This window comes from Aquarana catesbeiana, linkage group LG07, assembly GCF_042186555.1.
Source record: "Aquarana catesbeiana isolate 2022-GZ linkage group LG07, ASM4218655v1, whole genome shotgun sequence".
Classification (NCBI taxonomy): Eukaryota; Metazoa; Chordata; class Amphibia; order Anura; family Ranidae; genus Aquarana; species Aquarana catesbeiana.
The window spans coordinates 343,150,449-343,176,200 of NC_133330.1; the positions used below are offsets into that span (position 1 = coordinate 343,150,449).

Sequence of the window (25,752 nt, forward strand, 5' to 3'; positions counted from 1 at the left end):
TGCAAAAAATAAAAAAAATGCAGCGGTGATCGAATACCAGAAAAAGAAAGCTCTATTTGTGTGAAGAAAATGCTTAGAAATGTGATTTGTGTAGAGTGTCACATGACCGCGTAATTCCCAGGTGAAGCAGCGCAGTGCTGAATAGTAACAGCCTGACCATGGAGGGGGGTAAAACCTCGCTAAGCTCAAGTGGTTAAACTCCATTATATAATAACTTCCTATTCCAGTATTTATTAGGAGATACTTGTAAGGTGCGGTCGGTATACGCAGTGCTTTACATATACAGTACATTATTCTACGATCGGTCATGTCGCTCGTCCAGAACGTGGAGGAGACGGTTCCCGACACCAGAATTCCCATCACTGCCAGTAACTGGACTCCTCCAGACGCCCCTGCTGGCCAGAGAACAACAGAGCTCCGTGTAATCAGAGACTGAATGCAGAGCAACACAACCGAATATTCTTCAATCGATCCGAATAGAATAGTCAGGGAGATTACCAAGTCATCCATATGGTATGTGCCTGCAGAGGATTGGACAGATCGGTGCTCCCCGGGATCAGAGGATTGGACAGATCGGTGCTCCCCCGGGCTCAGAGGATTGGACAGATCGGTGCTCCCCGGGATCAGAGGATTGGACAGATCGGTGCTCCCCCGGGCTCAGAGGATTGGACAGATCGGTGCTCCCCGAGCTCAGAGGATTGGACAGATCGGTGCTCCCCGGGCTCAGAGGATTGGACAGATCGGTGCTCCCCGGGCTCAGAGGATTGGACAGATCGGTGCTCCCCGGGCTCAGAGGATTGGACAGACCGGTGCTCCCCGGGCTCAGAGGATTGGACAGACCGGTGCTCCCCGGGCTCAGAGGATTGGACAGACCGGTGCTCCCCGGGCTCAGAGGATTGGACAGACCAGTGCTCCCCGGGCTCAGAGGATTGGACAGATCGGTGCTCCCCGGGCTCAGAGGATTGGGCAGATCGGTGCTCCCCGGGCTCAGAGGATTGGGCAGATCGGTGCTCCCCGGGATCAGAGGATTGGACAGACCGGTGCTTCCCGGGCTCAGAGGATTGGACAGATCGGTGCTCCCCGGGCTCAGAGGATTGGGCAGATCGGTGCTCCCCGGGATCAGAGGATTGGACAGATCGGTGCTCCCCGGGATCAGAGGATTGGACAGATCGGTGCTCCCCGGGATCAGAGGATTGGACAGATCGGTGCTCCCCGGGATCAGAGGATTGGACAGATCGGTGCTCCCCGGGCTCAGAAGATTGGACAGATCGGTGCTCCCCGGGCTCAGAGGATTGGACAGATTGGGGCTCAGACGGGATGCTGTGGAAGTATTGGGCGATATAAAAGGACTCCCGAATAGATAAATCCAGATGCTGCTGACCGCCATTGTGGATAATGAATACCTGCATGCGCAGCGCTCGCCCCGGATCTGTGCGTCCGGATAAAACAAATTATTTTAATCAGCGCAGAGAACAGCTGGAGACAGAGGACGGACGAGACCCACACCCGAGGGGGGAGGGGGGGACTGTATGAGGGTAAAGGGGCCCTCCACCTAAAACTGGGGTTCAGCTATTAGATGCTGAAGAATTAAAGGGGCACTCCAGGCCTCTGAATTCAGTCATGTGATTGTTAAGGCGGGGGGGGGGGGTTGAGCACTCCAGCTGTATTGAGACTACAAATCCCATCATCCTCAGGAAGTCATGCCTGTGGATGGCAGAGTCTTGCAATGCCTCCTGGGACTCCTAGTACCTCCTAGTTCTACAAAAGCTCAGATGCTGCCTACTCCTGGATGAATGGGGCACTTATTGGTACACAGATCTGAGGGTGTGGGGGGACATTGTACACAGATCTGAGGGTGTGGGGGGGACATTGTACACAGATCTAAGGGTGTGGGGGGGGGGACATTGTACACAGATCTGAGGGTGTGGGGGGGGGACATTGTACACAGATCTGAGGGTGTGGGGGGGGGACATTGTACACAGATCTGAGGGTGTGGGGGGGGACATTGTACACAGATCTGAGGGTGTGGGGGGGACATTGTACACAGATCTGAGGGTGTGGGGGGGACATTGTACACAGATCTGAGGGTGTGGGGGGGGGGACATTGTACACAGATCTGAGGGTGTGGGGGGGGGACATTGTACACAGATCTGAGGGTGTGGGGGGGGGACATTGTACACAGATCTGAGGGTGTGGGGGGGGGGGACATTGTACACAGATCTGAGGGTGTGGGGGGGGACATTGTACACAGATCTGAGGGTGTGGGGGGGACATTGTACACAGATCTGAGGGTGTGGGGGGGGGGACATTGTACACAGATCTGAGGGTGTGGGGGGGGACATTGTACACAGATCTGAGGATCCTCCAATGAGGAGATCCCATCCCAGCCTCACCCCCCCCCCCCGCATACCGTCCAATGAGGAGAGCCTATCCCAGCCTGCCCCCCCAGGCCCCCCCCCCCCACATACCGTCCAATGAGGAGAGCCCATCCCAGCCTCACCCCCCCTATACCGTCCAATGAGGAGAGCCCATCCCAGCCTGACCCCCCCCTATACCGTCCAATGAGGAGAGCCCATCCCAGCCTGCAGGTATTAGGACAAATTCTATGGCAATACAAAGCCATCCAGGTCACAGAGAAAGCTCCGCCCTCCCACACACACACACACAGGCCCCCGGGGGCCCCTTAATGGTCGGCACCTGTCCAGAGTGGAGGGCCCCTTGCCTGCCCTTCACCGGGGAAATGAGAAGACCTCTGCCCCGACACCCAGCCGCCTGATCTCATTACCGGATTAGAAGTTAATCAGATGCCGGTTTATCTCACCTGCTCGGTATTAGCGGCCAGAAACAACTGTTTGTTTCCAATTAATCCGCCTAATTTACAGCCCCGGGTGACCCGCAAGGGGGCGGCAACTGCTGCATAACACAGGAGAGGGCTCCCGATACCTGCATCCTGTTCTGTGACCCCGGGGGGGGGGGGGGGGGGGGTCGGATGGGGCACCTTCTCCACTGCAACACCCCCCCAGCATTGCTCCGTACACTGGACAGAGGAGGTGACCCCGGCATTGCTCCGTACACTGGACAGAGGAGGTGACCCCGGCATTGCTCCGTACACTGGACAGAGGAGGTGACCCCGGCATTGCTCCGTACACTGGACAGAGGAGGTGACCCTGGCATTGCTCCGTACACTGGTCAGAGAAGGTGACCCCGGCATTGCTCCGTACACTGGACAGAGGAGGTGACCCCGGCATTGCTCCGTACACTGGACAGAGTAGGTGACCCCGGCATTGCTCCGTACACTGGACAGAGGAGGTGACCCTGGCATTGCTCCGTACACTGGACAGAGGAGGTGACCCCGGCATTGCTCCGTACACTGGACAGAGGAGGTGACCCCGGCATTGCTCCGTACACAGGACAGAGGAGGTGACCCCGGCATTGCTCCGTACACAGGACAGAGGAGGTGACCCCGGCATTGCTCCGTACACAGGACAGAGGAGGTGACCCCGGCATTGCTCCGTACACGGGACAGAGGAGGTGACCCCGGCATTGCTCCGTACACTGGACAGAGGAGGTGACCCCGGCATTGCTCCGTACACTGGACAGAGGAGGTGACCCCGGCATTGCTCCGTACACTGGACAGAGGAGGTGACCCCGGCATTGCTCCGTACACTGGACAGAAGAGGTGACCCCGGCATTGCTCCGTACACTGGACAGAAGAGGTGACCCCGGCATTGCTCCATATAATGGACAGAGTAGGTGACCCCGGCATTGCTCCATACACTGGGCAGAGTAGGTGACCCCGGCATTGCTCGTACACTGGACAGAGTAGGTGACCCCGGCATTGCTCCGTACATTGGTCAGAGTAGGTGACCCGGCATTGCTCCATATAATTGACAGAGTAGGTGACCCCGGCATTGCTCCGTACACTAGACAGAGTAGGTGACCCCGGCATTGCTCCGTACACTAGACAGAGTAGGTGACCCCGGCATTGCTCCGTACATTGGTCAGAGTAGGTGACCCCGGCATTGCTGGGTACATTGCACAGAGTAGGTGACCCCGGCATTGCTCCGTATAATGGTCAGAGTAGGTGACCCCGGCATTGCTCCGCACACTAGACAGAGTAGGTGACCCCGGCATTGCTCCGCACACTAGACAGAGTAGGTGACCCCGGCATTGCTCCGTACACTGGACAGAGGAGGTGACCCCGGCATTGCTCCGTACACTGGACAGAGGAGGTGACCCCGGCATTGCTCCGTACACTGGACAGAAGAGGTGACCCCGGCATTGCTCCGTACACTGGACAGAAGAGGTGACCCCGGCATTGCTCCATATAATGGACAGAGTAGGTGACCCCGGCATTGCTCCATACACTGGGCAGAGTAGGTGACCCCGGCATTGCTCCGTACACTGGACAGAGTAGGTGACCCCGGCATTGCTCCGTACATTGGTCAGAGTAGGTGACCCCGGCATTGCTCCATATAATTGACAGAGTAGGTGACCCCGGCATTGCTCCGTACACTAGACAGAGTAGGTGACCCCGGCATTGCTCCGTACACTAGACAGAGTAGGTGACCCCGGCATTGCTCCGTACACTAGACAGAGTAGGTGACCCCGGCATTGCTCCGTACATTGGTCAGAGTAGGTGACCCCGGCATTGCTGGGTACATTGCACAGAGTAGGTGACCCCGGCATTGCTCCGTATAATGGTCAGAGTAGGTGACCCCGGCATTGCTCCGCACACTAGACAGAGTAGGTGACCCCGGCATTGCTCCGCACACTAGACAGAGTAGGTGACCCCGGCATTGCTCCGTATAATGGATAGAGGTAGGGGACCGGGGCATTGCTAGGTACATTGGACAGAGTAGGTGACCCCGGCATTGCTGGGTACATTGGACAGAGTAAGTGACACCAGCATTGCTCCATATACTGGTCAGAGTAGGTGACACCGGCATTGCTGGGTACATTGGACAGAGTAGGTGACACCAAGCCTTCATCAGACAGACATTTCTGGCTTCAGGACTGCAGGTCATAAAACATGACTGCTCCTCCCCCACCGACCGATCACTGCATACCAGCACATGGCCAAACCTGAGCAATTCAAACAGAAATCTCCACATTGATCACATACAATCATGGCCGAAAATATTGGCACCCGGCATTTCTGTCCAAAAACCACTTCCCTAGAAAATTGTTGTAATGACAAATGTTTCAGCATTCTGGTGTTTATTTCTTGTGTTTGTATCGGTATGACAAGAAAAAGTGGAGAAAAAACAAAAAGGATAATCTGACAGATTTCACACAAACCTCCAAAAACGGACTGGACAAAATTTTTGGTCCCCTCAATGTAATATTTGGTAGCCCACCCCTTGGAAGAAATAACTGAAATCAATGGCTTCCTGGAACCATCAATGAGCTTCTTCCACCTCTCCTGGAATTTGGAGCACTCTTCTTTCGCCAACTGCTCCAGGTCTCTCCGATTGGAGGAGTCCCTGAGATCTATCCACAGGAGCTCTACAGGATTTAGGTCTGGACTCATTGCTGGCCAGTTCATTACTCTCCAGCGCTTTGTCTTAAACCATTTCTGGGTACATTCTGAGGTGTGCTTTGGGCGATTATCCTGCTGTAAGACCCATGACCTCTGATGGCGACCCAACTTTCTGACACTGGGCATACATTGCACCCCAGAATTCTTTGGTAGTCCTCAGACTTCATAATTCCAAGCACACGGCCAAGACATCCAGTGCCTGACGCAGCAGAGCAATCCCAAAACATCAGTGACCACCCTCCCCCTCACCGTGTAGGACTGGATCCTTTTCTTTAACCACTTCTGGACTGCCCACCGTCATTATACGTCGGTACTTTGACGTAGAATGCCGGGGTTATGGCTGCAGATAGCGGTCATAAGCCGGGTATTTTCTGAAATGGCAGGGGGTCTGCTTTCAGGTAAAAGTGGTCTCTGCGGCAGATTCGCCGTGAGATCACTTTTATTAGTGGCGGGAGAGGTGCCCACCCCCCTCCTGCCGCTTACCAGAGGCGTCGGTAGTGGCGGAGACGATCCAATCCTTTCCCCCGGGAGAGGCACTGTGTCAAGAGAGGGAAAGATGTCCCTCCCACTTGATTCAATGAGGTTGGATGATGGAAGCGAAGCCAAACGTCACTTCTGCCCAATGGCCTTAAAGGGACTTTTTTTTTTTTTTTATTATTGCATTTAAGTGTAAATGTGAGACATGAGATCTTTTTTGACCCCCCAGATCTCACATTAAAGAGGTCCTGTCAAGCTTTTTTTCTCTTACAAGGGATGTTTACATTACTTGTAATAGGAATGAAAGAGACAGTGTAAAAAAAACAAAAAAAAAAACAAAAAAAAAACAAGCAACATAAAGAAGAATATAGAATAATAAAAATTAAAGCGTTCGTCCTGCCATGCTCGCGCGCAGAAGCAAATGCATACGCAAGTGGCACCCGCATATGTAAACAGTGTTCTCACCACACCTATGAGGTATCGTCACGATCGTTGGAGCAAAAGCAAAAGACCTTCTCTAACTCAAAACTGTAAATATGTGTAAAACTTTGACCCTTAAAAATCTCCATAGGCGACGTTTAAAAAATTTCTACAGGTTACCAGTTTTGAGTTACAGAGGAGGTCTAGGGCTAGAATTATTGCTCTCGCTCTAATGATCAAGGCAATATCTCACATGTGTGGTTTGAACATCGTTTTCATATACGGGCGCTGCTCACGTATGCGTTCGCTTCTACACGCGAGCTCGTCGGGACGGGGCGCGTTTTTAAATTTTTTTTTATTTTTACACTGTTCTTTAAAAAAAAATAAAAATTGTGTCACTTTTATTCCTATTGCAAGGGGTCAAAAAGACCTCAGATCTCATATTTACACTAAAATGAAATAAAAAAAATAAATAAAAATTATGGCATTTGAAAAAATGAAAAAAAAAATAAAAAAATGTCCCTTTAAGAGCTATGGGCGGAAGTGAGGTTTTGATGTCGTTTCAGCCCTGCAATGATATGGAGACGGGTGGGGGTCATCTTCCCCTCACTCATCTCCATGTCAAGCCAGGAGAAGGATCCAATCGCCTCCGCCTCTACCAACGCCTCAGATAAGCGGCGGAGGGCACCAGAGTGCGGCCTCTCCCGCCGCCGATAAAAGCGTTTTTGCAGAGAATCCGCTGCAGGGACCACTGTTATCTGAAAGCGGACCGCCCGCTGAAGAAGAGGATACCAGGGTTATGGTAGCTAGCAGCACAGAGCCAATCAGCACTGTCCAGACAGGGGTCCTGCAGTCTCATAGGACAGTCAGAAAACTCCTCCTACAAGCTTTAACCAGACACTGATAGATGTCAAAGACTGCTATATACAGCTGATGAGAAAAGGTATTTAGCTGTTTATATTTACTGAAATAATTGCATCTTAATGTTCTGTGTACCTCGGGAGACCAGATATAGTGAATGCAGAGTCCTGGGGAGAGCAGATATAGTGAATGCAGAGTCCTGGGGAGAGCAGATATAGTGACTGCAGAGTCCTGGGGAGAGCAGATATAGTGACTGCAGAGTCCTGGGGAGAGCAGATATAGTGAATGCAGAGTCCTGGGGAGAGCAGATATAGTGACTGCAGAGTCCTGGGGAGACCAGATATAGTGACTGCAGAGTCCTGGGGAGACCAGATATAGTGACTGCAGAGTCCTGGGGAGACCAGATATAGTGACTGCAGAGTCCTGGGGAGAGCAGATATAGTGACTGCAGAGTCCTGGGGAGAGCAGATATAGTGACTGCAGAGTCCTGGGGAGAGCAGATATAGTGAATGCAGAGTCCTGGGGATATCAGATATAGTGACTGCAGAGTCCTGGGTAGACCAGATATAGTGACTGCAGGCTCCTGGGGAGAGCAGATATAGTGAATGCAGGCTCCTGGGGAGATCAGATATAGTGAGTGCAGAGTCCTGGGGAGACCAGATATAGTGACTGCAGGCTCCTGGGGAGAGCAGATATAGTGAGTGCAGAGTCCTGGGGAGACCAGATATAGTGACTGCAGAGTCCTGGGGAGACCAGATATAGTGAATGCAGGCTCCTGGGGAGACCAGATATAGTGACTGCAGAGTCCTGGGGAGATCATATATAGTGAGTGCAGGCTCCTGGGGAGATCAGATATAGTGAATGCAGAGTCCTGGAGAGAGCAGATATAGTGAATGCAGGCTCCTGGGGAGAGCAGATATAGTAAATGCAGGCTCCTGGGGAGATCAGATATAGTGAATGCAGAGTCCTGGGGAGAGCAGATATAGTGAATGCAGAGTCCTGGGGAGAGCAGATATAGTGAATGCAGAGTCCTGGGGAGAGCAGATATAGTGAGTGCAGGCTCCTGGGGAGATCAGATATAGTGAATGCAGAGTCCTGGGTTTAGTAATGAATAAAAAAACAAACAAAAAACAAAACCTAATATATACCCCAATTTTCTTGTATAATGTGAAATATGATGTTACGCCAAGTAAATAGAAACCTAAACACGTCATGCTTTAACCCCTTCAATACCGGGAAATTTCCCCCCTTCCTGCCCAGGCCAATTTTCCGCTTTCAGCGCTGTCGCTTTTTAAATGACAATTGCGCGGTCATACTACACTGTACCCAAACAGAATTTTTAACATTTTGTTCCCACAAATAGAGATTTCTTTTGGTGGTAATTGATCACTTCTGTGGTTTTTATTTTTTGCGCTATAAACAAAAAAAAGACTGAAAATTTTGAAAAAAATAAAGTTTTTCTTTGTTTAGGTTATAAAATTGTGTAAATAAGTAAGTTTTCTCCTGCACTGACGGGCACTGATGAGGCTGCACCGACGGGCACTGATGAGGCTGCACCGACGGGCACTGATGAGGCTGCACCGACGGGCACTGATGAGGCTGCACCGACGGGCACTGATGAGGCTGCACCGACGGGCACTGATGAGGCTGCACCGACGGGCACTGATGAGGCTGCACCGACGGGCACTGATGAGGCTGCACCGACGGGCACTGATGAGGCTGCACCGACGGGCACTGATGAGGCTGCACCGACGGGCACTGATGAGGCTGCACCGACGGGCACTGATGAGGCTGCAATGAGGTGGCACTGATGAGGGGCACTAATATGGAGCACTGATGGGCACTGAAAGGCGACACTGATGGGCACTGATGAGGAGTTACTGGCAGGCATTACCGATGGGCATCATTTATGGGCACCAATTGGCATTTTGATCACTTTTTTTGCTATAAGGAATGTAAACAGCAATAACAATACAGCATGACAGGTCCCTTTATGGAGAGATCTGGGGTCTAAAGGACCCCAAATCTCTCCTTTACCCTTAAAAGCAAAATATAAATAATAAAAAAAAAAAAAAAAAATAATAATAATCTTTTGCTTTAAAAAAAAAAGCCATGGCCTGAGAATGGGAAGTGACACCATGGCGTCACTCCAGTCCTCCAAGGGCCTAGAGATGAGCAGCGGCCATCTTGCCATAGCAAGCCGGCACCGGATGGATTCCCAGGCTCAGCGGTTGGTAATGTAAGCCAGTCAGTCCCCCATCCCCCCTACAGTTAAAATAAATTAACAAAAAATAAATAAAAAAAAAATTTAAAAAAGGTTTACGCATCTGTGTAAAAAAAAAAAAAATAATAATAAAATGTAACCACTCTTACCTACAGGGGACTTTCATCCCCTTCCTGCCCAGGCCAAATTTCAGCGCTCTCACAATTTGAACGACAATTGCGCAGTCATGAAACGCTGTACCAAAATTCTTTTTCCATCAATTTTTCCCCACAAATAAGAGCTTTTTTTTGGTGGTACTTAATCACCACTGGGGCTTTTTATTTTTTGCATAAAAAAAATAAATAAATAAGAAAATAAGTTGTTTTAAGTTTCTGTCAGAAAATTTTGCAAACCGTTATTTTTTTTTCCTTCACTGATGTGCACTGATGGGCAAGGACTGACTGGCCTCACTGATAATGGCGGCACAGTGATGTAGTGGATAGCACTTTCACCTAGCAGTAAAAAGGGTTCGAATCCCAACCATGACACTACATGCATGGAGTTTGCACGTTCTCCCTGCGCCTGCGTGGGTTTCCTCCGGGTACTCCGGTTTCCTCCCACACTCCAAAAACATGCTGGTAGGTTAATCGGATCTTGTCTAAATTGTCCCTAGTATATGAATGTGAGGTATAGACCTTAGAGTGTAAGCTCCTTGAGGGTAGGGACTGATGTGAATGTACAATGTATATGTAAAGCACTGCGTAAATTGACGGCGCTATATGTACCTTAAATAAATAATCAGCACAGGTCTCCTCCGATTGGCTCTCCTCTTCTCACACTCTGCTAGCGAGAGGCAAGGAGAGCTGATGAAGGGCACTTGCGTGTTTACAAGTCATCAGCTGTGATTGGACACAGCCGATTACATGGGTAAAGAGCCACGTCATTTGGGCAATAGTGGTTAGACTGGGCGACGTCAAATGAAGTTGTCTATACGGCGGGTGGGAGGCGATTAAAGTGCCCCCCTCCCCCCATGCTAGCACGTAAAGACAAACGTGTGCGTCGTTCCCGCATGCACACAGCGATCGTCCCACACGTGAGGTATCGCTGCAAACTCTGGATCACCGGCAGTAATTCTATCCCCAGACCTCCTCTGTTAATCTAAACTGGTAACCTGCAAAGGCTTTTAAATCACCGCCTATGGATAGTAACATTTACATCGTTTGTCACCGTTGTGCAGGCGTGCGCAATTTTAAAGCATGACATTCGTATCTATTTACTCAACTTTTCATAATTTTACAAAAAAATTGGGGTGCGTTTTAATGCATTAGTATATAAAAAAAATGTAAATTTTTTTCCCCCAAAAAATTGAAAAAACCCTGTGCAAATACAGAGCGACATAAAAAATTGCAAAACCCACCAATTTATTCTCTAGGGCCTCTGTGTTAAGAAAAAAAAATATATATATATTGAATCTGATCTGTTTTTTATGTATATAATATACATGGAGTGTAATATATATAAGGATATGTCCAAATGGGATTGGCTTCTTAAAACTTTCCAAATAAAAGACAACACCACAAACTGAGACGAGGACTTTATAACGACACCAAGGAAGGTCTCTGCCAGGATCTGAAGACGCTTTTCGCCCCGATCTCCTACAATCGTCAGAAAGTCCTTATGGCCAAGAAGATGGTGAAGTTTCTATAAGAGGAGCTTTTCTTGTATTCTTATTGTATACAGACCAAAGTTCTGCTAGTATGTAGGTAGCATTTTTTCTTGTTTTAGGTTTGTCTGTCAGCTTTGTATTATATTGTAATTGTTTTGTATGCAAAGCATTTTTTGTTCAGTAGAAGCACATTGATATACCACAGAGGTCTGAGTTTCTTTGGTTTTACTGCAAGAACCTTTAATAGATAGACACAAGCATTGCAGGGTTCTAAGTAATTTTCTAACAAAAAAAAACAAAAAAATTTCACACAAAAAGTTCCAGAAATTGCCGGTCTTCAGGTGGATACTTGAACTTAGAACGCAATTATTTCTCACAATTTGGAGAAGATGCCAATAATTTTGTCTGTTTTTGGAGTTTTGCCTGAAATTCGTCAGATTTTTGTGTCACACCGATACAAAAAACACAAGAAATAAAACATGAGAATGCCGAAACATTTTTAATTGCAACACTTTTCTGGGCGAAGTGCGGCATTCTCTGACAGAAATGCAGGGTGCCAATATTTTTGGCCATGACTGGGGTCCAAATACAACCCTTCCATTCACTATCAGAGCCAGGCCAGGGATGTTGTAAAGATATTTCTTCTCCAATCATTGTCCTGTGTATGGACAGACCGGAAGACAAAAAACACGCCAACACAGCAGTCTGAGAATAAGAAGAAATTCACTTACAAGCTTCCTCTTCTGGGGAGACTCAGTTCCTTCTGGAAGAAAGAGACAAGACAGAGTCAGTGTTCGCAGGTGAGAGACCAGAAAGGAAAAAAAAAAATAGTCACAAGACAAAAACACAGGAAGAAGTTCCGCCATCCCCTCCCTGACACAACTACCGATACGGCCAGCAGATGGCGCCATTCACACCTGAGATTTGATGGTCTCTGGACCAAAAGATAAGAAAACGGCAAAACAAAACCGAAGACACAAATCCCCGAGGATGGAAGGTAAGGAGCTTATTGTGGGGGGGCAGGAGGAGGCCTCTGATTGGACAAGCTAACTGCCTACCCAGAAATACAACACACACTTCAGTGCCGGAGCATCAAAACTAATACTTCAGTTACCGGTGATATCTCCCAGATTTCCTAAATGTATTACAGACCCCAAATTCAGCACAGGGATGGTGGGAGATACATGTCCCATGAACACACAATGCCGGGGAGAGCGGAGTCCACATAGATTTTGGTAAAACCGGGTGACAGTGGTGTCACTTTGCAGAGTGTCCCCCCACTTTTGGAGAGCATCCCCCAGGGGTGTCAATTTTGCAGTGCCCCCCCTCCAGTTTTGCAGAGTGTCCCCCCAGCAGTGTGTCAGTTTTGCAGAGTGTCCCCCCAGCAGTGTGTCAGTTTTGCAGAGTGTCCCCCCAGCAGTGTGTCAGTTTTGCAGAGTGTCCCCCCAGCAGTGTGTCAGTTTTGCAGAGTGTCCCCCCAGCAGTGTGTCAGTTTTGCACAGTGTCTCCCCAGCAGTGTGCCTGTTTTGCACAGTGTCTCCCCAGCAGTGTCAGTTTTGCAGAGTGTCCCCCCAGCAGTGTGTCAGTTTTGCAGAGTGTCCCCCCAGCAGTGTGTCAGTTTTGCAGAGTGTCCCCCCAGCAGTGTGTCAGTTTTGCAGAGTGTCCCCCCAGCAGTGTGTCAGTTTTGCAGAGTGTCCCCCCAGCAGTGTGTCAGTTTTGCAGAGTGTCCCCCCAGCAGTGTGTCAGTTTTGCACAGTGTCTCCCCAGCAGTGTCAGTTTTGCAGACTGTCCCCCCAGCAGTGTGTCATTTTTGCAGAGTGTCCCCCCAGCAGTGTGTCAGTTTTGCAGAGTGTCCCCCCAGCAGTGTCTGTTTTCCAGAGTGTCTCCCCAGCAGTGTCAGTTTTGCACAGTGTCTCCCCAGCAGTGTGTCAGTTTTGCAGAGTGTCTCCCCAGCAGTGTGTCAGTTTTGCACAGTGTCTCCCCAGCAGTGTGCCTGTTTTGCACAGTGTCCCCCCAGCAGTGTGCCTGTTTTGCACAGTGTCCCCCCAGCAGTGTGTCAGTTTTGCAGAGTGTCCCCCCAGCAGTGTCTGTTTTGCAGAGTGTCTCCCCAGCAGTGTGTCAGTTTTGCAGACTGTCCCCCCAGCAGTGTGTCATTTTTGCAGACTGTCCCCCCAGCAGTGTGTCATTTTTGCAGAGTGTCCCCCCAGCAGTGTGTCATTTTTGCAGAGTGTCCCCCCCAGCAGTGTGTCTGTTTTGCACAGTGTCTCCCCAGCAGTGTGTCCGTTTTGCAGACTGTCCCCCCAGCAGTGTGTCATTTTTGCAGAGTGTCCCCCCCAGCAGTGTGTCTGTTTTGCACAGTGTCTCCCCAGCAGTGTGTCCGTTTTGCAGAGTTTCCCCCCCACTTTTGCAGAGCATCCTCCAGGGGTATGTCAGTTTTGCAGTCCCCCCCCCTCCAGTTTTGCAGAGTGTCCCCCAGCAGTGTGTGTGTTTTGCAGACTGTAACACATGTACAAAGACTCCCATAACCCCCCACATACACAAACTCCCATACACTACCCCACCCCCCACGTATACAGACTCCCATCCCCCCACATGTATACAAGCTTCTATACCCCCCCCCCCCCACACACACACACACACACACACACATATCACATGCACACAGACTCCTATACCCTCCCCCCCCCCCCACATGTACACAGACTACGACACCCACCACAAACATGTACACAGACTCCAGCTTCATGTATGGAGAGGAGGATTCAAGGTTTGGTGGAGATGAGGTGACAGATATTGTGTCTGACCTGGAGGTGTCCATCCCTGAGCTCCCATGTCTGCTGCAGCCGCTGCCTCTGCACACAGTGCCAGGGAGGGAGGGGTAGGAATCTCAGATTAATGTTCAGGTCACCAGTATAATCCCATCAACACGCTTACACTCATTATCATCATGCCCGCTCCTCATGGACGGGATCCAGTAGATCCTTCATGTTTGATGATTGCACCAGATTTCACAGCAGATGGAAGGATATGGAGATTCCTGGCTTGTGCGTCCGGAACCAGCTGTACGTGGAGCAGAACTCCAGACCCGCTGGACTTCAGAGCTACTGTGCCAGTATGGAGGTCTATCACAGGGCCCCGGCTACCAATGGACAGACTGAGCTCAGACGGGATGGGCTGGTGGTGGCCATACTGAGCTCAGGTGAGGGGGACACCAGGGACCTTTCTACAGCTCCTGGATTTCCCTGACCCATCATAGACCAGAACAAGCACCAACCTTCCACTGGTGGCAACAAGAAGCTATAATAACCTCCAGGAACAATCTAACACAAAGATCTGTAAAGTCTTCATATCCATAATTCAGAACAAAAAAAAAGAGGGGTAATCCTTCCAAGAGGACCCATCACTGGGGATCATCCTGGTCCCCAATCCCATCAACACACACTCAACCATACCGATTTTCCTGGGGAGCAACCCATGAATGGTCCAGGCTCCCCTTTCAGGACATTACTACCACCCAGGATGGTCCAGGGTTCCTTCCTTCAGGACATTACTACTATACCCAGCATGGCCCAGGCTCCCCCTTTCAGGACATTACTACTATACCCAGCGTGGTCCGGGCTCCCCCTTTCAGGACATTACTACTATACCCAGCATGGTCTGGGCACCCCCGTTCAGGACATTACTACTATACCCAGCATGGTCCGGGCTCCCCCTTTCAGGACATTACTACTATACCCAGCATGGTCCGGGCTCCCCCTTTCAGGACATTACTACTATACCCAGCATGGTCCAGGGTTCCTCCTTCAGGACATTACTACGATACCCAGCATGGTCTGGGCTCCCCCTTTCAGGACATTACTACTATACCCAGCATGGTCCGGGCTACCCCTTCAAAACAATACTACTACCAAAAATGATCCAGGCTCCCCCTAGGATATTACTACAATACCCAAAACGGTCCGAGTTTCCCCCTTCAGGACACTACTACTACCTGGCATGATCCAAGTTCACCCTTCAAAAACATCACTACTACCACCAACCATGGTTCGGGCCACCTCATCAAGACTTTACTACTACCCTACCCAACATAGTCCATGTTCTCCCTTCAGGACAATACTGCTACCAGCCATGGTCTGAGCTCCCCCTTCAGGAAATTACTACAATACCCAGCATGATCTGGGTTCTCCCATGAGGACATTACTACTACCTGGCATGGTCCAGGTTCCCCCTTCAAAAACCTACTACTACCACCACCACCAAGCATGGTCTGAGCTCTCACTTCAGGACATTACTACTATACCCAGCATGGTCCAGGTTCCCCCTTCATGACATTACGACTATACTCAGCATGGTCCAGACTTCCCCTTGAAGACATTGCTACTATGCCCAGCGTGGCCCAGGCTCCCCCTTCAGGACATTACTACTATACCCAGCATGGTCCAGGCTCCCCCTTTAGGACATTACTACTATACCCAGTATGGTCCAGGCTCCCCCTTCAGGACACTACTACTATACCCAGCACGGCCCAGGCTCCCCCTTCAGGATATTACTGCAAAGAATTGAGCAGTTACCGATGTCACAAATGAAGAGCAGCTCGTCCAGCTAATTAGAGGTAATAGTGACAGATGACATGACAGATGATGACCACACAGGGTCTGATGTCATTCCATACACTGTGTATAGCCTCATATTATGCTCATGTATTGCTCCTCGGACATAATGAGGAGATCTAACGAAGCGTCACACGGAGAAGAAAGATTTGGCTAATGATATTACTGCAGCAATTCTGCTCTCATAAAACCCACAAATCTAATAGATTGCTATTGAGCCGACTTCCACCCACTCTGTTCAGGCTCAAGGAGCCGACTGAAAACTGATTTACCCGGAGGAAATTACATCCACATGGAGATGAGGAGATACCGGCCAGAGACTCATACTCCATCCTCTCTGCTCTGTGTACACGGGGACATGATTACCGGAGGGGGGAGGGACACTTCAGGGGTCTATAGTGGGCAGCTTGCGGCCCTCTGACTCTTTATATGTCTGCTCAGTTGTACTCTGTGATACTGATACTATGATGCCAAATGTTACTCTTCTGTTACCCAGAAACAGATAGCAGCTCAGATTCTTAATTTGTGTCTACCTGTGTCCTGAAAAATCTACCTTTTGTCCTGACTCCCGATTGAAGATTAGCAGGGTTCTTCCTTTGCCAAGGCCCTCCTGACTTCAGGTCGCTCCACTGTGGCGAGGCCCTGCCGACTTCAGGTTGGTTCCCCACGTGGCGAGGCCCAGCTGACTTCAGGTCGCTCCCCTGTGTCGAGGCCTTGCCGACTTCAGGTCGCTCCCCCGTGGCGAGGCCCTGCCGACTTCAGGTCGGTTCCCCACGTGGCGAGGCCCTGCCGACTTCAGGTCGGTTCCCCGCGTGGCGAGGCCCTGCCGACTTCAGGTCGGTTGCTCCCCCGTGGCGAGGCCCTGCCGACTTCAGGTTGCTCCCCCGTGGCGAGGCCCTGCCGACTTCAGGTTGCTCCCCCGTGGCGAGGCCCTGCCGACTTCAGGTTGCTCCCCCGTGGCGAGGCCCTGCCGACTTCAGGTTGCTCTCCCGTGGCGAGGCCCTGCCGACTTCAGGTTGATCTCCCTGCAAGGCACAGCTGCCTGCACAGGGAGGTACTAGAGCAAGATACATGGGTAGTAGAGCTACCTATAAAATGAGGTACTAGAGCCAAGCCAATTAGAGGAGAGTAGAGCTGCAAGGAAGCTTGGGGGGGGGGTTCAGGCTCGCTGTGCACTCTGTACGTAGTGCACCCCAAACCCTGCACTCTCTCTGAATTCTGCATGTTGTACATAGCGTGCTCCTGAACTCTGTGGGTAGCATGTAGCGCAACCATACTCCTGATTCAGCCCCCGATGAAAGTTTGACACCTCTGATCAAAGACTTGGCTGCCTCTGACTACTAGTCTCACCAGCTTTGGAGTGAGATTTGTTGATGTCTCTACTGTGCTGATCACTGTTCTCCTTGCTGGAGAGGAAGCCATACCTGAGGAGCTGCAGTGCAAGGATCTCCCTGCTTCTTCCATTCTTCAAGTTCTATACTTTTGTGCACCCCAACCACCTCTATCATTACCCCACTAGGCATGGGATCACCAGTCATCGGGGACGGCTCTGACACGAGGATGAAAAGTCCTACCTCTACCAAGATGGCCGCCTCCACAAAGTGAGACAGTGCACAACAAGGCATTGGGAAAAGATCTGCAGCCAATCAGTCTATATATATATATATATATTGTTTCAAAGTGACACACACAATCCTAACAATCCTAAAAAGTGTCTGCAGGGCCCTCAAATGTAGTACCGAGAGGCCTTACCGAGTGACGCCGCCCTGTCTGTATAGACTGATTGGCTGCAGATCTTTTCCCAATGCCTTGTTGTGCACTGTCTCACTTTGTGGAGGCGGCCATCTTGGTAGAGGTAGGACTTTTCATCCTCGTGTCAGAGCCGTCCCCGATGACTGGTGATCCCATGCCTAGTGGGGTAATGATAGAGGTGGTTGGGGTGCACAAAAGTATAGAACTTGAAGAATGGAAGAAGCAGGGAGATCCTTGCACTGCAGCTCCTCAGGTATGGCTTCCTCTCCAGCAAGGAGAACAGTGATCAGCACAGTAGAGACATCAACAAATCTCACTCCAAAGCTGGTGAGACTAGTAGTCAGAGGCAGCCAAGTCTTTGATCAGAGGTGTCAAACTTTCATCGGGGGCTGAATCAGGAGTATGGTTGCGCTACATGCTACCCACAGAGTTCAGGAGCACGCTATGTACAACATGCAGAATTCAGAGAGAGTGCAGGGTTTGGGGTGCACTACGTACAGAGTGCACAGCGAGCCTGAACCCCCCCCCCAAGCTTCCTTGCAGCTCTACTCTCCTCTAATTGGCTTGGCTCTAGTACCTCATTTTATAGGTAGCTCTACTACCCATGTATCTTGCTCTAGTACCTCCCTGTGCAGGCAGCTGTGCCTTGCAGGGAGATCAACCTGAAGTCGGCAGGGCCTCGCCACGGGAGAGCAACCTGAAGTCGGCAGGGCCTCGCCACGGGGGAGCAACCTGAAGTCGGCAGGGCCTCGCCACGGGGGAGCAACCTGAAGTCGGCAGGGCCTCGCCACGGGGGGAACCGACCTGAAGTCGGCAGGGCCTCGCCACGCGGGGAACCGACCTGAAGTCGGCAGGGCCTCGCCACGTGGGGAACCGACCTGAAGTCGGCAGGGCCTCGCCACGGGGGAGCGACCTGAAGTCGGCAAGGCCTCGACACAGGGGAGCGACCTGAAGTCAGCTGGGCCTCGCCACGTGGGGAACCAACCTGAAGTCGGCAGGGCCTCGCCACAGTGGAGCGACCTGAAGTCAGGAGGGCCTTGGCAAAGGAAGAACCCTGCTAATCTTCAATCGGGAGTCAGGACAAAAGGTAGATTTTTCAGGACACAGGTAGATTTTTTTAAGGACACTGCTTAAGCACAGTTAACAAAACCAAATGTTCTCTATAACTTTAATGACATTTATAAGTGAAGGTCATTATAAAGGGAAGCTCTGCAGGGCTAGACCGTCGCCCAATTTCCTGTATGGTTATTCCAGCACACGACAAAACCAGGCTGGTCCGGTCACAGGGCCCCCGAGCCGACCTTCCCAATTGTGCGACTAAAAAATAATGTACAAGAAAAAAAATCAATGCATTTGGTACATGGAACAAGCACAGATGTGTAATATCTATTGATATTAGTAATCTGTAATCTGCACAATACAACGCCACTGTGGGAGGGGCAGCCCATAAGCCAATCAGGTTCTACTATACAGTGTTGTCCATCCAGCAATGGGGGTCCAGGGATCAGGTGATCTGTGTGCTCCTGCTTCACTGTCCAATCAGAGACTGGGGCGGGCCCTGGACTAAGCTCTATAGCTTAAGTTCAGTGTTGTCTGCGGAGAGGTCCAGGACCTCGCTATCCTATCTGGCAGGGGTTCCTGGATCACAAAACTGGATGAACAGAGTTACAGATCTCTTGGCAGGTAAAATGGTTATTTCATTGATGTATTTGGACGAGTTCTGCACGGACATGTGTGTTCATCTGATGTGCAGGCCGGCACCTGAGGGGGGCATCTTTTTGTGGGTCCCCCTGCTCTGCGCCCATCCTGTATTCTTCTCATCACTTTGAGCCGCCTCTCTCATTAAACTCCAGCTGAACTTTATTCCACATTTCACTCCTCGATTGCAGCTTTCTAGAGAGAACGATGGGGGGGTGCGCAGACACCACGGGGCGCTTCAATCAGCCGCTTCGGGCGATAGGAAATATGTCCACAACCCTGGCACAAATATTGCGCCATCTGTAATAGCGCGCGCCTCAAGGCAGAGTGTGGAGGGTACTTATTAATTCTCTGTCTTCTGACAGCAGATGGTGCAACGGATGCAGCGGCAAACCAAGAAACAGCCAATTATTACAGCAGGCTCGTCATCTGCGCAGAGATCGCCCCACATCCAAAGGGCAGGAGAAGGGCGCACAGGAAGGAAAGTTAATCTTTAACATCAATAACGTTTATATCGAAGCCTGGGGGAGGGGCGGCGACATGCCGACCTGCAGAAAGTTCTCCGCACAGAGCACGCGCCCTCACTAGAGATCGTGTCAAAGATGAAATCACAGATTGGACGAGGCAAAATCTGCTGCCAGAGGACCCGGCCAATGAAAGAAAGCGGGAAGACCCGTCTACGATCAGCGACAGTTTTTACAAGCTCTCAGAAAAAGAAAGAGTATAAAAAAAGGCTCAACGTCAGTTTATGTGAAGAGTAAGGAGCCGGCTTGTGGGATGAGATCAAAAATAGCGCCCCACGACCACTCTGTACTTCGAGGCAGCCAGTCGGCGCCCTACAATTTCCGGCAGCTGGTACCCTCCAGATCGCCAGCCAGCCAACCTGCGACCCCCCCATCTGCAGGCAGCCAATCGGCGCCTCCCCCCCCCCCAATCTTCAGGCAGCCAATCTGCTTCCTCTCCCCCCCACATCTGCAGGCAGCCAATCTGTGCCCCCTCCCCCCCCCAATCTGCAGGCAGCCAATCTGTGCCCCCTCCCCCCCCCAATCTGCAGGCAGCCAATCTGTGCCCCCCAATCTGCAGGCAGCCAATCTGTGCCCCCTCCCCCCCCCAATCTGCAGGCAGCCAATCTGTGCCCTGCCCCCCCCCAATCTGCAGGCAGCCAATCTGCACCCCGCCCCCCCAATCTGCAGGCAGCCAATCTGCACCCTGCCCCCCCAATCTGCAGGCAGCCAATCTGCACCCCGCCCCCCCAATCTGCAGGCAGCAAATCTGTCCCCTTCCCCCCCATCTGCAAGCAGCCAATCTGTGTCCCCTCCCCCCCATCTGCAGGCAGCCAATTTGCGTCCCCTCCCCCCCAATCTGTAGGCAGTCAATCTGCACCCCCCCAATCTACTCCCCCCCCCCATCTGCAGGCAGCCAATCTGCCCCCCCCCCCCAATCTGCAGGCAGCCAATCTGCGCCCCCCCCCCATGTGCAAGCAGCCAATTTGCGTCCCCCCCCCCAATCTGTAGGCAGCCAATCTGCACCCCCCCCCAATCTGCTCCCCCCATCTGCAGGCAGCCAATCTGCCCCCCCCCCAATCTGCAGGCAGCCAATCTGCCCCCCCCCCCAATCTGCAGGCAGCCAATCTGCACCCGCCCCCCCCAATCTGCAGGCAGCCAATCTGCACCCGCCCCCCCAATCTGCAGGCAGCCAATCTGCACCCCGCCCCCCCAATCTGCAGGCAGCCAATCTGCACCCCGCCCCCCCAATCTGCAGGCTGCCAATCTGCACCCCCCCCCCCCCAATCTGCAGGCAGCAAATCTGTCCCCTTCCCCCCCATCTGCAGGCAGCCAATCTGCGCCCCCCCCTCCCCCCCATCTGCAGGCAGCCAATTTGCGTCCCCTCCCCCCCAATCTGTAGGCAGTCAATCTGCACCCCCGCCAATCTGCTCCCCCCCTCCAATCTGCAGGCAGCCAATCTGCGCCCCCTCCCAATATGCAGGCAGCCAATCTGCCCCCCCCCCCTCCATCTGCAAGCTGCCAATCTGCAGGCAGCCAATCTGTGCCCTTCCCCAATCTGCAGGCAGCCAATCTGTGCCCTTCCCCAATCTGCAGGCAGCCAATCTGTGCCCTTCCCCAATCTGCAGGCAGCCAATCTGCACCCCCCAATCGCCCCCCCCCCCATCCGTAGGCTGCCAATCTGCCCCCCCCCCCAATCTGCAGGCAGCCAATCTGCACCCCCTCCCCCAATCTGCAGGCAGCCAGTCAGTGCCCCCTGATCTCTAGGCAGCCAGTGTCCTCTGGTCTTCATGCAGCCAATCGGTGCCATCCAATCCCCAGGATCTCCATCATCAAACAAACATTTTTTCTTCCTTTCTTTCAGGTGTGTAGAATTGGACACACAGGAACAGTGATGAGTGTTTGTCTAACAGAAGGATGAAACGTCCCTCATTTCCTCTTATTTTAGGACAATATAAAGCTGGTGGGGGGGAATTTCCCTTCTTGAAATAGGAAGTACTGTTGTCCCCAGAACAGAAGTTCTAACCCTTATTACATGTCTACAAGTCTGTGACGTCATCGGTCAGAACGTCCAACGCGGCTTCTTCTGCACTGAAATCTCAAGTGGTGCTCTCAGCCCAGCTCCTCTATGTGATCTACAGAACACTGAAGACCGGGGGGAGGTGTTCTGCAGTCCTAACTTACTTCCTGTCCTGGGGTGACAACGCTGCTCCTCCACAGACACACTATGGCGAGTGTTGTCACCCTAGAACAGGAAGTGCTTCATAATACAGATGACATTTATCTTCTCAGGTTCAGACTTTTATATCTACAATTAACCATTACCTCCCAGTAACCCCCGCTGACCGCAAGATGGCTGCCAGGGGGGCGAAGCGCCAGGTAAAGGAATCCCGCAAACCTCAGGACCGCCCACCTCCTGACTCCATTCTACTGGATCTGAAAATAACCCATCAAGACGTTCGGGATGATATGACGAACGCAGCACAAATATCAGGCGCGGCTTTTTTTAGCACGATAAACAAAGGAACCTTTAGTGTTGTCAGCTCCAGCCGGCGAATGTTGGAGGAATAATCGCAGAGAACAGTTGGAGCGACTATTTATAACGATCGATTCGCGTCACTCCTTGTCAGGATGGAGCGGAGGAGCAGACGGCGGAGTCCTGACACCGGTACCAAGCACGGCGCTCGGCGGCACGTCAGCTGACGGCGAGTAATGCTGAATCACAGCGTCCGGACTAAGTCACCCGCCACAGCCCATGAATGGGGACTTGTTCTAGAATCAATCCCACCATAGAAGAGATGGATTAGCAGAGTCTGATCATTCTTCACTGATTCCCCCCCCCCCCCCCTCCCAATCACCTCCCTCATTGTACAAATCCCAGCAGACAAAACAAAACACGATCAGAGGATCGGCGGATCGCAAGCCAAACACGTTTTCTGGTTACCAATGTCTGCAGGAGGATTAAAATTCCTGCTATCCGGGGTCCGTTAGAGAGATTTCCCTCCACTTCCTGTCCTAGTGACAACAGTCTTACCAGACAGGAAGTGAGGGCAGTCCAGCCTCGCTCCCCACTTCTGCCAACGAAGGGTCCAGCCTCGCTCCCCACTCTGCCAACGAAGGGTCCCAGCCTCGCTCCCCACTCTGCCAACGAAGGGTCCAGCCTCGCTCCCCACTCTGCCAACGAAGGGTCCAGCCTCGCTCCCCACTCTGCCAACGAAGGGTCCAGCCTCGCTCCCCACTCTGCCAACGAAGGGTCCAGCCATCGCTCCCCACTCTGCCAACGAAGGGTCCAGCCTCGCTCCCCACTCTGCCAACGAAGGGTCCAGCCTCGCTCCCCACTCTGCCAACGAAGGGTCCAGCCTCGCTCCCCACTCTGCCAACGAAGGGTCCCAGCCTCGCTCCCCACTCTGCCAACGAAGGGTCCAGCCTCGCTCCCCACTCTGCCAACGAAGGGTCCAGCCTCGCTCCCCACTCTGCCAACGAAGGGTCCAGCCTCGCTCCCCACTCTGCCAACGAAGGGTCCAGCCTCGCTCCCCCACTCTGCCAACGAAGGGTCCAGCCTCGCTCCCCACTCTGCCAACGAAGGGTCCAGCCTCGCTCCCCACTCTGCCAACGAAGGGTCCAGCCTCGCTCCCCACTCTGCCAACGAAGGGTCCAGCCTCGCTCCCCACTCTGCCAACGAAGGGTCCAGCCTCGCTCCCCCACTCTGCCAACGAAGGGTCCAGCCTCGCTCCCCACTCTGCCAACGAAGGGTCCAGCCTCGCTCCCCACTCTGCCAACGAAGGGTCCAGCCTCGCTCCCCACTCTGCCAACGAAGGGTCCAGCCTCGCTCCCCACTCTGCCAACGAAGGGTCCAGCCTCGCTCCCCACTCTGCCAACGAAGGGTCCAGCCTCGCTCCCCACTCTGCCAACGAAGGGTCCAGCCTCGCTCCCCACTCTGCCAACGAAGGGTCCAGCCTCGCTCCCCACTCTGCCAACGAAGGGTCCAGCCTCGCCTCCCCACTCTGCCAACGAAGGGTCCAGCCTCGCTCCCCACTCTGCCAACGAAGGGTCCAGCCTCGCTCCCCACTCTGCCAACGAAGGGTCCAGCCTCGCTCCCCACTCTGCCAACGAAGGGTCCAGCCTCGCTCCCCACTCTGCCAACGAAGGGTCCAGCCTCGCTCCCCACTCTGCCAACGAAGGGTCCAGCCTCGCTCCCCACTCTGCCAACGAAGGGTCCAGCCTCGCTCCCCACTCTGCCAACGAAGGGTCCAGCCTCGCTCCCCACTCTGCCCAACGAAGGGTCCAGCCTCGCTCCCCACTCTGCCAACGAAGGGTCCAGCCTCGCTCCCCACTCTGCCAACGAAGGGTCCAGCCTCGCTCCCCACTCTGCCAACGAAGGGTCCAGCCTCGCTCCCCACTCTGCCAACGAAGGGTCCAGCCTCGCTCCCCACTCTGCCAACGAAGGGTCCAGCCTCGCTCCCCACTCTGCCAACGAAGGGTCCAGCCTCGCTCCCCACTCTGCCAACGAAGGGTCCAGCCTCGCTCCCCACTCTGCCAACGAAGGGTCCAGCCTCGCTCCCCACTCTGCCAACGAAGGGTCCAGCCTCGCTCCCCACTCTACCAACGAAGGGTCCAGCCTCCTCCCACTCTACTAACAAAGGGTCCAGCCTCCTCCCACTCTACTAACAAAGGGTCCAGCCTCCCCCCCACTCTACCAATAAAGTTCAATTCTGCTTTGACACGCTTAAAGAGCTCAGTGCAAAATGTTTTCCCCACACTGCATGGGTTAACTGCTCATTTTGTCCAGGGGCGCAAGGAAAAGCTCTACTTACCCGATCCTCCAGAAAGCGGTGCTCCCCCATGTCAAGCGGTGGACTGTTCCTGCCTTCCTCGCATCCAGAGCCATTCTATGTGCATGATGACACCAGGAACAGTCCATTCAAGAGACCACGGGGGGGGGGAGCAGGAGTGGCAGGTACCGGTCTTGTGCTTGGAGGATTGGGTGAGTATATCTCCGCTCTACAATCCCCTAGACAAGAAGAGCAGTTAACCCATGCAGTGCCAGTACAGCTTCACTGTATGGGGAGGGGGATTTTTGCCCGGAGTTCTTTTTTTTTTTAAATCGGAACAGTTATGAGACGGTGAACATATTTTCAGACTGAAGCCAATAGGAGGAGCGGTGTGGCTGGCGGTGCCGGGGGATGAGAAGACGCTCGGCTGACTCCACTCCTTGTGACATCAATAATAGATCAGGCGGTGTGCGACTCCGGGTGAATCCTCATTGTGTGTGTGAATGACGGATCAGATTACTCGCTGAGCGCACGATTCGCAGGACGCGGGATCGCCTTTCCCAGTGTAACACTATATTTGGGTGGGGGTAAAGTCATCCCTGGGCCTTTCTGGACATCTTCTGCAAGGCGTGCAGGAAAAGAATATAGAGGAATTTATATGCCCTCACCCATGGCAACCAATCAGAAATTCAAGCTGAACTCGGACGTTGGGATTTCTTGCATAGTTCTACTGGTCTACTGTCTTGGATCGATCGAAGTCCTGACCGATCCCTGAGGAAGCAGAGAATCGCTGTAGTAGCCATCACTAATAGAGTGATCCTCTCTGTCCTCCGGTTCCCGTGCCAAGTGCCCCCCCCCCCCCCCTTACTACATTGTAGCCACAAGGGGGTCATCAACATAGCATGGGCACCATTCACAGGATGCCTTGTATGAATACAAGTCATTCCCTGACTGGACAAGGTGGGGAGATTGTGACCTCACCTCCCCACCCTCATCCAATCAGAAAACACTTTGTATTCACTGAGAAAAGTTAAAAAGGAGTTTTCTGAAAAGCGCCCCCCCTGTGGTTACTATGCAGGAGGTCACCTGGAGGACCGCTCAGCTAGGATACTCCCCATCTACGGGGATCAGCCAGCCATGGAATATGTATAGTTACATCAGCTGGACCAATGTCACAAAGTTCAGTTTTGGTTCACACTGATGCGGTGCGGAATCTGCGGCGATTCCTGTGCGTTTCCTGCACCGCAT

The 25,752-nt window shown here is 52.4% G+C and overlaps 1 protein-coding gene across 1 annotated transcript in view; it reads right to left on the reverse strand.

The window, feature by feature from the left end:
* MAST2 (microtubule associated serine/threonine kinase 2) overlaps window positions 1-25,752 on the reverse strand; it is a gene marked incomplete in the record, with an annotated part of 180,255 nt that overhangs the window by 80,607 nt on the left and 73,896 nt on the right. Inside the window, 1 exon segment of the mRNA XM_073593962.1 lies at window positions 11,901-11,932. Within this exon segment, the coding sequence (XP_073450063.1) occupies window positions 11,901-11,932 (32 nt within the window).